We start from the raw sequence: 12998 nt of genomic DNA, 5'->3' as shown, positions 1-12998 counted from the left end.
ATCAAACCTGGGACCCTTTGGTCTGCAGGCCAATGCTTGATCTACTGAGCCAAACTGGCTAGGACGACTTGTCAATGTTTTAAAGTCAGATTTCATTATCACTGAAATAAACTGGGCTCCTTGGAAAATGGCTGATTCCAGAGCTGGGGCAGGATGAGCCTGAGGCATTTTGTTGTGCACATAATAAAGACGGACTAAAGGAATGACAGGCCTCTGTCAGGACAAAGGACCTGGGTCCAACAGCCCCAAGTGGTCAAATGTGTGCAATTTGAGAACAAAAAAGAATAATGACAGTGATGGTTTCTAACATGTTGAAAAAAACCCACAAATTCACAGTGATAGTACAAAATATATGTATGTATGAGATGGGAGTGGGGTGCGAAGGAAAGCTCTTTTTATTTTAACTGAAAAATCATAACTAATGAATATAGAAAGAATTGTTGAAAGTTGCCATTTTACAATAACTCTTATTATAATTGATTGAGGCAAGGATCCTTGGGTGAAAGTTATTGGGGAACAAGTTTAGAATTATAACCCCACAGGTTACTTATTAATTATAAAGGGGAAATGTTTCTTTACAATTGAGGAATATGGCAGACCCACCTTAACCATGAGATTAAAACTGATAGCACCGCTTGTGGGAGCATGCACTTCCTGAGGAGAACTAGTGTGATGGACACATCCTCACCCACGCATCCCACTGAAAACATTGATCCTGCATCACATCATGTGGGAACAGTCAGACAACCTTCGTTGAGGCACATTCTGCAAAACTATTGGCCTAGCTAGATGCTTCAAAAATGCCATATCATGAAAGACCAAAAAAAGAATTTAAAAGTTGGGGAACTCTTTTAGATTAAAGGTATACTAAAGAGACATGCCAACTAAATGCAATGTATTGTCATTGATTAGATCCTGGATTATATAGTTAGTTAGTTAGTTAAATAACTATTATTGGGACAATATGAGAAATTTGAGCATAGACCGTAATACTATTATTGTGCCAAAGATAAATTTCTTGAGTGTAGAAATCATATTGTGGTTATATAGGAAAATCCCCTTGTTCTAGGAGAGTTATACTCCATACTTAGGAAAATAATTCGGCCAAAAAGGTGTGTGTGTGTGTGTGTGTGTGTGTGTGTGTGTGTGTGTGACTGACAAAGACAGAAAGGAAATGAAGACGTCTAACAGCCAACTAAAGAGTAGATAAGCATATGGAGGTACTCATTGTCTTATTCTTCCCACTTCTTTATATTTTGAAAATGTTTTCAAAACAAAAATTTGTGGGGATAAACCAAGGAGATTTTACATAAAATTCTGATTTCTGGATTTTTAAAGAACGACTGAAAATCTAGCCCCCCTAGTCTTGCAGTCTATGGAGCTGAGCCATGGCTGCCCACTTTACATGAGACATGAAGTCTCCAGTTTGCCCCAGTCTCCACCTCTCCATCTTGTCTTACGGTCAGCCTGTTTCTTTCATTTATGTGATCAGTGGGGTTTGTAATCTCATGTAAGCCATAACAGAGAATGTTGAACAGAGCTAACACAACTTACAGAAATGTTACTAATTCATTTCAACCAGCCAACTAAACAATTTGAAGAGAGGGGAACTAGAAATTAGCACCAATTAGCAACAGCAGGATTAAATTCTTAAAGAAGTCACAGAATTTTCCACTGAGACTTTTATTGAGTTGGGAAATATTAGTAAACTAATATCGGGAAAGCAAAAGCCTTTACAAATTGTGAAAGCCCTAATTAGATTCTAGTGCTGGGAGCTTTCACGTGGCACTCGGCTAGCATTCAGTGGAACGGGGCCCTGGCATGAGCACGTGGAATTCAGCACTTAACAAGTGCTTTGGATAACAGAGAACCTTGACAGTCATACTTCCCACTGCACTTTACCGTCACCTGGATAGTAAGTTGCCCAGCAGTATTTCTGGTCTGATCTTTGAAAGCAGTGAACCTTGTGAGGGAGACTGTGAGGTGCTTCACCTCCAATGCCTCCCTTGAGTACTAGCGCCCATGTTTAAATCCCACCTTTCTGCCTTCCCACCTCTGTGTTTCTCTCTCCTATGCTCTTGTTTTTTTAATCACATTTATTGGGGTGACATTAGTTAATAATATTATATAGATTTCAGGTGTACAAGTCTATAATACATCATCTGTATATTGTATTGTGTGTTCAGCACCCCAAGTCATTTATCTATCCCCTCTTTATCCTCTTCTACTTCCCTTTCCCTCTGGTAATCACCATATTGTTGTCGATGTCTATAAGTTTTGTTTGTTTTTTCTTAATCCCTTCAGTTTTTTCGCCCAGTCTCCCAAACCCCTCGCCTCTAACAGCTGTCAGTCTGTTCTCTGTATCTGAGTCTGTTTCTATTTTGTTAGTTTATTTTAATTAGAGTCCACATATAAGTGAAATCATATGGTACTTGTCTTTCTCTGACTGGCTTATTTCACTTAGCATAATACTCTCTAGGTCCATTCATGCTGTTGCAGAAGGTAAGATTTCCTCTTTTTCTATGGCCAAGTAGCATTCCATTGTGTACATGTACCACAGCTTTTCTTTAAAAAATATATGTTTTTATTGATTTTAGAGAGAGAGGAAGGGAGAGGGAGCGAGTGAGAGAGAAACATTGATCAGCTACCTCCTGCATGCACTCCTACTGGGGATCAGCTACCTCCTGCATGCACTCCTACTGGGGATAAAACCCAAAACACAGGCATGTGCCCTGACCAGGAATCAAACCTGCGACCCTTCAGGACAATGCTCAACCAACTGAGCCACACTAACCAGGTCTGTACCACAGCTTTTTATCCACTCATCTACTGATAGACACTTGGGCTGCTTCCAAATCATGGCTATTGTAAATAACACTGCAATGAACATAAGGGTGCACATATTCTTTCAAATTAATGTCGGGTTTCTTTGGATATAGACCCAGAAGTAGAATCGCTGAGTCATAGGCAGTACAACTTTTAATGTTTTGAGGTAACTCCATACCACTTTCTGCAGTGGCTGCACCAATTTACTGTTCTTTTTGACTCTATTTTCCTGCCTTTGCAGCTTTAAAGTAGGTATTTGGCCCAAAAGTACTCTGCTCCCCTCAGCAAAAAGTCAGCGAAGCAATGCCAAACAGAGACATAAATCATGGCGATAAGGTGGGCCAGGTTCCAGGAGGCACTGGAGCTTACCCAAGGTCACCCAACAGCTCTGAGCCAGACCAGAAAGTGCACCTCCTGACTATGGCTCCTATCCCTGTGCAGTCACACAGCCCACAGCCTTGCTGGAAGGTTACAGAGAGTGAGGAGACAGTAGGAAAAAGGGGGTGCTCTGAACATCTGGTGGGTTATTACTATGCATGACGACAAAGTACACACTCAACATTCTCACCTTCCCATACCCTAGGAATCGTCTTTTCATATTTGTCCCCCAAAGAAGTCTTTTTACACATACTTTCCTAATCACCTCCCAAAGAAATGTTAATACCATAAATATACTTTATGTCTGTATATGTTCTGTTTGTATATCTGTGCTTTATAGAATACAAAAGTTAGACTTTTTTGTCTCCTGCTTCCCAGGATCAATGTTCTTCCTTGTGGGGGTGATGTGTGTGTGTGTGTGTGTGTGTGTGTGTGTGTGTGTGTGTGTGTTATGTGCCATTGAGTCAGCTCTGAGTCTGGGTGACCCTATGAATGAGTGATGTCCACAATGTCTTGTCCTCAACAGCCCTATTCAGCCCCGGTAGACCCATGCCTGTAGCTTCTTCTGTGAAGTCAATCCATCTCATATTCGGTCTTCCTCGTTTCCTGCTGCCTTCTATTTTTCCCAGCATTATTGACCTTTCCAAAGAACCCTGCCTTCTCAGGATGTGCCTGGAGTAGAACAGCTTCAGTTTTGTCATTTTTGCCTCCAACAATGTTTTAGGCTTAATTTCCTCTATGACCCGCTTATTCATCTCTTTGGAAGTCCAGGGTATCTGTAGAGTTCTCCTCCAATATTCTATTTCAAATAAATCAGTATTTTTCTATCAGCCTTCTTTACTGTTCAACTTCACACTGTACAGAGTAATTGGGAATATGAGGGTGTGGATGATCTTAGCTTTGGTCTCTAATGACACATCTTTGCCCTTGGTGACTGTTCCTAATTCTTCTGCTGCTGCCCTCCAAGCCTCAGCCTTCTCTTGATTTCTTGCCTGCAGTCTCCATTTGAATTGATGACTGAACCACGGTAAGCCAAGTCTTTAACAATTTCAATGTCTTCATTGTGTAGTTCTAGTCATAATTTTTGTCTCTTGATGTTCAAATGCAGTCCTGCTTTGGCACCTTCTTCTTTGACTTTCATCAGAAGACATTTCAGATCATTGCTACTTTCTGCCAGTAGGATGGTGTCATCTGCATATCTTAAGTGACACGTGTGTGCTTTACTGTAAGGATAATGTTTTAAATGAACATTTCCCCCCCATGGTTATTCTTATCTTTGTTGGTGGCAAACCCTAACTTCTTACTTTCTAATATAAGCTACATGGTTGTGGAATGGCAGTTGGGAAGAACTACTATTCCAGTAAGAATCTGCACCCAGGCAACCATGGCAGCCATGAGTCCCACAGCTAAGGCCCTGATGGAGCCCACAGCTAAGGCCCTGATGGAGGCCACAGCTAAGGCCCGGATGGACCAAGGGCAGGATAAACCCTGAGGAGCAGTCATTGGGAGACTTCAGAGTGTGGTGTTCACTGTAATGTGATGGTTCTGATGTGTGGAAGCAGCAGGGAGTGGACTTGGGGACAGATAAAACAGTGTCTGCATTTCAGCTCACTAACCAGGAGGACATGGCAAATCATTAACCATCACAAACCCATTTGTGAAATGGGATAACAATACCATCAAAGGTTGTCTAAGTATAATTTGTGCATTCTAGGTAAGGATACAGGGCACTTTGCTCAAGTCTACTGGGTGACCAATAGCAATATGTGATTCCTTCTCATTTTTCTTCTCTTCTGGATGGTGGGTTGTCACAGATAATGTCCTAGCTGCTGCTTTCCGCCCTCAATTGATGTTGGTCTGATCTAACCTAAGGCCCCGTCTGCTGAAGGTCTGCCCAGACACCTCATAGGGGCACTGTCCTGTCCTCAACTCCTCTAGGAGCATATACTTTTTTCATCACTGCTGTTTGGAATTCTTTGCTTCTTCTTCCAATAGTTCTACCACTTTTATCCCACAGAGAGAATATTCAGCATCATAGAGGCTTGGGACCTTAGTAATACAATTATCCTTGGTTGGTTGGTTTGTGTTTGTTTTGCAACACACAGCTCTTTTCTTGTTGGACACATAGTTATTCCCAGGGTGCTGGGTTGGGTTCAGGTACAGTTACCTGCTTTATGTAGAAACAGTGCCCACTTCCCATCACAGGGCCTGTGATGACTTCAGCCTATCATGCCAGACTTCTTGACTTAAGGTGATTTTCTTTCAGGGACTTTGTCTCCCTCTAAAATCTGGTTTCTGTCATGACTACCCCACCTCCCATGCAAAATATCTTTATATGCTTGAATCCCAGTTATGAAAAGGGGTTAAATTCATTCCTGTAGGGTTCATAGGTCATATGCAAATCAGAAGATTTCATACATGCTGGTGGAAGAAGTTCTACACCCATAGTTTGAAGATAGCTGTGGGTCTTGTTACATAAAGATTAAGGTTAGTGTCTGTGAAGAACCTAGCAACATTCCAAATAAAATAAGAGGTAGCCTAATCTCCCAGCTGGTCCATGAGTTGGTCTTTTATTGTGCTATTATAGCTATGTTTTTGGGTCATGGCTCAGGTTAATAACCTAACATCATGGCCCCAGATATCCTCTCCCTCCAACACCATTGTTTTCTCTTTACTGGATTAATCCCATTGGCATACAAATATACTTATTTCTCCTGTATTAAAAACAACAGCAAAAAAAATTCTCTTGACCTCATATCCTTCTAAGTGCCTGCTGCCTGTTTTCTTAGCTTCCTTTTATAATAAAATCTCTTAAAAGAGTTGTTTGTATTACTGCCTCTACTTTATACCCCTCATTCTCTCTTGAACCCTCTTTGATGAAGCTTTCGTTTCTACCACTCCCTGCACACCGCTCTTGTCAAGATCTCAGATGACCCTCACATTTTCAAAGCCAATGCCTAATTCTAAGTCTCTACTAATGATGACCTTTGACACCATTGGCATTCCCTCATTCTTTTTATGTTTGTTAACTCTCACCCAATGATGTTTTCTCCATTGAGTTTTAGAGAGAATGGAAGGGGTGGAGGGGAAGAGAGAGAGAGAAACATTGATGTGAGAGAGACACATGGATTGGTTGCCTCCCACATGTGCCCCGACTGGGGCTGGGGATTGAACCCACAACCCATGTATGTGCCCTTAACCAGGAATTGAACTGGTGACCCCTCAGTGTAAGGGCTGATGCTCTAACCATTGAACAACTAGCTAGGGCCATTCCTTCATTCTTGAAACATTTTCTTCACTAAACTTTTAAGAACATTGTTCTTGGGATTTTCTGACCTTGTCAATCACCCCTTCTTGCCTCCCTTGCCGGTTCTTCCCCATCTTCCTGATGTCCAGATGCTGGAGCTCCAGGGCTCAGTCTTTGATATTGTGTCTGCATTCCCTATGGTGACCCAGTCTCATGGCTTTAATTACCATTGCTATGCTGATGTCTCCCAACTTAATATCTGCAACCTGGACTTTCCCTTTAATGCCAGACATGCACATTAATTGCCCACTTCGCAGTCTCCTTGGATTCACATCCCAAATGTAACATACAAAATAGAACTCTTGATTTCCTTCCCCCCAGATTTGTACTTCACTCTCCCTATCTCTTTGCTTTTCCAGTTACTCAGGTCAAGAACATTGGAATCATTCTTGGTTCTTCATCCAACCACCAGACTCCTATGTGCTTTTCTCTGAGAATAAATCTAGAATCTGACCACCACCACTCTACCACTCTGACCCCATGATTACTCCAAAATTCTTTAAATGATCTTCCTGATTGTGGAGCTGGAGTAACCAGCAGCTAGAGGAATCCTTCTAGGATATAAGATATGCCCAGGCATCCCTCTACTCAAACACTCAAAGTAAAATCCACAGTCCCTACCATGGCCCACAAGGCCCTCGCTTCTGACCCCCTTACCTCTTTAATTTCATCTCCCATGACCCTCATCATCCTTATTTACTCTGCTCCAGACACACTGATCTATTTGCTCCTCCTAGAACACACGAGAACATACATAGAACCATCACTGGACCCTGCTTTGGGGCCTTTGTACTTGTTCCCTCTGCCTGGAAGCTCATCTCCTGGCGAGCTAATGAGTCATCCCTTCACATTTCCTTTTAGTCTCTATTTAAATATCATTATTCAGAAAGACTTTTCCTAACCACCCTAAATATCAAACAAGTCCCTCCATTACTCTTTCTCTCTTATCTTGTTTTATTTTTCACCACTTGACATATAATTGTTTGTTTACTGTCAGTCTCTCCTTCCCTATGAGAAAACGGGCCAAGAATAGTGCCTGGTACATGGCACTAGTTCTGTAAAAACTTGCCAAATAAACATGTGTCAACAAGATTATGCACTGGTGTTTCATCAAAGCACTAACTCAAAATATTGAATTTTTCCCTTTTATTTTTCCACAATGGAAAATGAGTTTGACAAACAAACAAACAAAACCTCATTGACACAGAACACAGTATGGTGGTTACCAGAGGGGAAGAGAGGTGGGGAGAAGTTGAAGGCAGTCAAATATATGGTGACGGGAGGAGACTAAACTTTGGATCGTGAGCACACACTACAATATACAGATGATGTATTATAGAATTGTACACTTGAAACTTACATAAACTTATTAACCAGTTTCACCCCAATACATTTAATTTAAAAAAATAAAATGAGTTTGAGAAAGGGTAGAATAGTTGCTTTGAGCTCAGATATTGCAGTATAATTTTATTACTGTCACTAGAAGTGAATTTGTTCTTAGAGTAGAGTTATGAATTGACTGATTTTAACTGGAGCAACTGTTAATTTTTTTTATAAAGCCTAATTATCTAACCTAAATAAAATATAATTCAAAATTAAAACATTAAAAGGTTCACTTCAGTAGGACCTTTTGGTGAAGAGTGGTTATATTTAGTTTAAGAAGCAGTTTATTAGTACAAATACTAAATTTTTATCATAAAAATGTATCACCCATTATTTTTCCAGATGGCACAACAGAATGCATTTGAAAGTGTTTCAAATTTTCGGAAAAAAAATGTTTTCTAAAAATATTAGCAAAACAGCTTAATAAATATAAAATAAATATATAAATATCCTCAAAAGCATTTAATGGATAGCAACATTTTCATATATGCTGTCACACCAAGAATTGGAAGTATTATAGATGTGCTGCCTTAAAAATTACAAAGTCAATTGCTGGACAATTCATTCCTACAGTCATATCTGCTTAGGAGGAAACAAATATTTTTAAGAGTTCAATACAGCCCTGACCGGTTTGGCTCAGTGGATAGAGCGTCCGCCTGCAGACTCAAGGGTCCCAGGTTCGATTCCGGTCAAGGGCATGTACCTTAGTTGCGGGCACATTCCCAGTGGGGTGTGAGGAGGCAGCAGCTGATCTGATGTTTCTAGCTCTCTATCCCTCTCCCTTCCTCTCTGTAAAAAATCAATAAAATATATTTAAAAAAAAAAGAGTTCAATACAACTATCGGGAGTGGCTTTAAATTGTTAAATGAACAGTTTTAAAAACAGACACCCAAGGACTTCTCTGAGGATTGACACAGGCCAAATTCTATTACAGACTCCAAGACACCATTCAATTCTTTTGTACTATTATTTTGTTGTAGCGGCTATAGATCCCATTGAGCAGGATATGACCTGATCTGGGGAATCTTTTTGTTCCGGACATAGTGCTTAGTTTCATGAGATTCAGGCTTCACAAAACAAATGATGTCGCCATTTTCATCAATGGATAATGAAGTGAGAAAAGTAAGGGCAATGGTACACACATACTCACATACACACAAATTGTACGCATACTGTATACTCACACACACCAGAGAAATGAATGTTCATAAATCTTATAGCTGTCAATTTCTCTCTCTTTGGAAGTCTGCTTTATTTCTAAAAAAGGCTGTGTTTTTCCTAGTTTGTTTGTTTTTTTAAATACTAAAATGTCCTTTTATTTATGAAGTGACGGTGATAGTTGTTGGTAGTTGGTGTTTTAAGATGCTGACAACCTTGCCTTGCCAGGTGGTTCAGTTGGTTGTAGCATTGTTCTGTACACTAAAAGGCTGCAGGTTCGATTCCTGGTCAGGGCACATACCTAGGTTCTGAGTTCGATCCCTAGTTGGGTTACTTATGGGAGGCAACGATCGATGTTCCTCTCTCACATCAATGTTTCTCTCTCTCTCTCTCTCACTCTCTCTCTCTCTCCATCCACCCCCCACTTCCTCTCTCTCTCAAATAAATTGAAAAAATAAACACATATCCTTGGCTGAGGATTAAAATGCTGACAACCCTATCCCAATCTGTAAAAATAACAATAACAAAAAAAATTTTTTTGAAACATTACTGGTCCATGAAATCCAAATATCCACAAACGACGACTTTCTAAAACAAACAAACAAAACACTTGACTAGCTTCCCTTTTTTTATAGGAGAAAGCCAAACTCCTTAGCCTGGCTTTCAAAGTCCTCTACATCTGATCTTGACCGATCCTTCTAGCTTTCCTTATCGTAATGGGAGCAGCCAGGTGATCAGCACCTGCCTGTCCTCACCTGCTTGGCTAAGGTCACTGGAGTACCTTCAGCCTTAGTCCTCCTGGTTCCTAGTTCCTGACCTCACCAGGGGTCATTTAAAGCCCCAGCTCTGTGAAGGATATTCAAAGAACACCTAGGAACTTAAACTCACCGAGTCACTGAGCTGCAGCCTTTCCCTGGGCCCAGGGAACTGTGGTTTGCTCACAGCTCGGTACTCCTCCTTCCCATGGGCACTTAAGCCCTGCCTTCAATTCCAGTTCAGTGAGACCCTAAAACACTTGCCGCTCTCCCCTCTCTCTCACCAATTTCCTGTTCTCAGGGCTACAACACCTGCCCTGGAGTCAGGCTCCAATCCCCAAAGGCCGGCTGGGACTCAGGTGCAGCCATGTGCTAGCCATCACATCCCAGGGCCAGACCTGTGTTCCCAGGAAAATGCTCCCACTCCCTCCCACTGGACCCTGGCTTCCTTTCCGTCCCTTCTCTACCTGGCCTGTTAGCACCCAGCAGGCATCTTGGCCAAGCCTGGAGTTATTAATTGTGTCCCTCAATATACCGCTTTCCACTTACACACCTTCTCCCTGGATAGACTGTTTGCCCCAAACACTTTCTTTCTCATTCCATGCTTCCCTAAGCATCTCAAAATCTAGCTTAAACATGCCTCCTAACACTTTGTTTTCATTATTCAACAAACAGAGGGTTCTTGCCAGGCATGGAGACACCAGGTGAATGGCACAGGCCTGCCCATTAGGAACCCAGCCTACCCTGAGTGAGAGTTGAGAAGAAATTACTTCCCATCCACAAGTTAACGTCTGAAAGTGCGTACAACTTGATGTACACATGTGTTAGGCACAATGGGGCTCTATAAGTAGTTACTGAGAAAATAAATGGAAAAACGTGACTTTATTCAACATACCCTCAATTCACTTATTCAGCAAATATTTAGAAAGTACCCATTATGTGTTAGGGCTATCACAGAATTCTGAAGTTAGGGCTTAAAGGGACAGTCTCTATAGAAATCTAGTCCCATCGCCTCATACAGATAGAGGAGTCTACATCTGTGCACTTGGTTTTGGAGAGTGGGGTGCTGCACACTTTGAAAGCAGGCTCCTGTGCTCTACCCTTCGGGCACATCGATATTCAGTTATTCAAGAGAACACCTCTGACTCCCTAACTGGTTGGCAACACCTCCCCTTCCCAAGAGCTTATTTTCTAAACCCTTTTTGTAAAACCCAGCAAGAAGACTTATTGGAGGCCTACTAAACGCCAAGTAGTTGATACAGAGATACAGAGGCGAGGTCCCCATTCTGGAGGAACTCAGTTAATTAAGGGAGCCACACCTGTAAACACCATATTGCTAAAGAGAGGGGAGAGATTTCAGAGGCATCACAGGTGATCTTCAGAGTCAGGAAAAGACTCTCTCTCCACTAGAAAGAAATGTTCCTTTTCTTTGGAGTAAAGGAACCCTTTGAAATGCAATCATCACCTTCTCCTCTAGGAAAGCCTGAGAAAGAGAAAAACTGTCCACTGGCCCAAGAGAATGGGGAGAACCTCTCCCTGTGTAGGGAGGGTGGGGAAGGGCAGAGGGGCCCAGGCGGTGAACACTGCTGTTCTCACCCCTCCGAGGGGAGCACTTCCGGAAGAGGGGTGATTGGAAGTGTTTTCTCAGAACAGACAACATCCAGGTAAAGAACATCCTAAACCGAAAGAAGCAAGTGTTCCCAGTACCTACTCACTCTATTTTATCCAAAGCCTGCTGCTGCCCATTCGGGATCCTTATCCAGAGATAACCCCACATACTCAATTTGTGGGGGAAAAAAGAGTTTTCTTAGAGAGGCCTGGAGAAATGGAGAAGCAGGAAAAAGAGAAAATCCCGAGTATTCCATCATCTCCCCCAAAGTTGCTCTTTCCTTGTCATAGAGTCAGTCCACAGGTCAGCACACAGGCGTTAACCATTTAAAACCAGGTTAACCCCCACCACATTCATTACATGTCACGGTTTACCTTGCAGTGTGGGTTCATCTCCACAGAAATTCAGAGAAGAAGCATCTTTCCATTAGAGGGAAAAAATAGTTTTAGCTTGTAATAAACAACTCCCCCTCCCCCGTTTGAAATCATGGTCTCTCAGGGTTCATGAATAAACATTTCAAAAGTGATCATTCCACTTTTTTGAGAAGAATCCTTCTTCTCAAGGCAGGACAACATAATGGTTCAGCAGTAGATAAATGTGAGGGGTAAGGAGAACCTGTCAGCTTCCTGACAATTTGGAAACAGGTGAATGATCAATTCTCTTCATGCACTAAGATCCTCAACAGAAGTCAGCCTGGGAGTGTAAAAGCCATGAATGCTAAACAATGTGGTACGTTCTTGTGCTCTCAATCACAGTTGATGGCCCTTGAAGGACCAGCTCTATAGGTGACATGGGAGAGAAGCTACTGGGAAGGAAAATAAAATACCCCCCAGCATCTCTGAAAGTGAGTACCACCTTGCCCACCTCTGCTTTCTAGCTCCTTATATAACTGGTGCCTTGTACACAGACGTCCCATTTGTGTCAAAAGGCCATGAAGGAAGGAGATGTAACCACATCTCAAGGCCACTGATTTTTTTTTTTTTATCCCTGAAAATACTTGAAAGAACCCATTACCTTGAGCATGCGGATTTCGCGAAGGGCGATTTTCTTGATGACCGGGTCATCTTCTGATTCCAGAAACCTCTTGATGGCCACAACCTGGCCCGTGTCCCTGCTTCTGCATTTGAAAACAACGCCGTAGGATCCTTCACCAATTTTCCCAATTTTTTCATACTTCTCCATCACAGAGGAATGAACCTTCTTAAAGTGGGTCTTCACATAGTTTGCAAGTGTCGCTTAAAGAAGACTGGCGCACACCGACTGCCCGGGGCCCGCTCCGGACGCGCCTGTGCGGGACCTGGAGGAACAAGCACCTGTTCGGAGTTAGGACCTGACCGCTTTGAAGCCGCGCCCCTCGGCAGTGGCCACGTGCCCGAAGGACAGCCCGGGGTCGGGCAACCCACTGTTCTCTGACATATGCCCTGCGAGTGACAATGGAACCCCGCACCCTAAAACGAGCCGAGCTGTAAGAGAATCTATCTTTTTCGTGTTATAGTTCATCCGATCTAAGACACACGAGCTGGCTAAGGGCTTCCCCCGGTTCTAATTTCGGGTCTGATTTCCCTGCAGCAAAAGACACCGC

At 42.3% G+C, this 12998-nt stretch overlaps 1 protein-coding gene across 1 annotated transcript in view; it reads right to left on the bottom strand.

Moving 5' to 3' along the window:
* The window catches only part of CDKL1 (cyclin-dependent kinase-like 1 (CDC2-related kinase)), a 48743-nt gene extending 35765 nt beyond the window's left edge, over positions 1 to 12978 (bottom strand). The window contains exon 1 of the mRNA XM_005867902.2: positions 12431 to 12978. Within this exon, the coding sequence (XP_005867964.1) occupies positions 12431 to 12598 (168 nt within the window). The 5' untranslated portion in view covers positions 12599 to 12978. The remainder of the gene's footprint in view (positions 1 to 12430) is intronic.
* Between the last annotated feature and the right edge of the window lie 20 nt (positions 12979 to 12998).

Source organism: Myotis brandtii, unplaced genomic scaffold, assembly GCF_000412655.1.
Source record: "Myotis brandtii unplaced genomic scaffold, ASM41265v1 scaffold253, whole genome shotgun sequence".
Lineage (NCBI taxonomy): Eukaryota > Metazoa > Chordata > Mammalia > Chiroptera > Vespertilionidae > Myotis > Myotis brandtii.
This window is presented reverse-complemented; position numbering and strand designations above follow the sequence as displayed.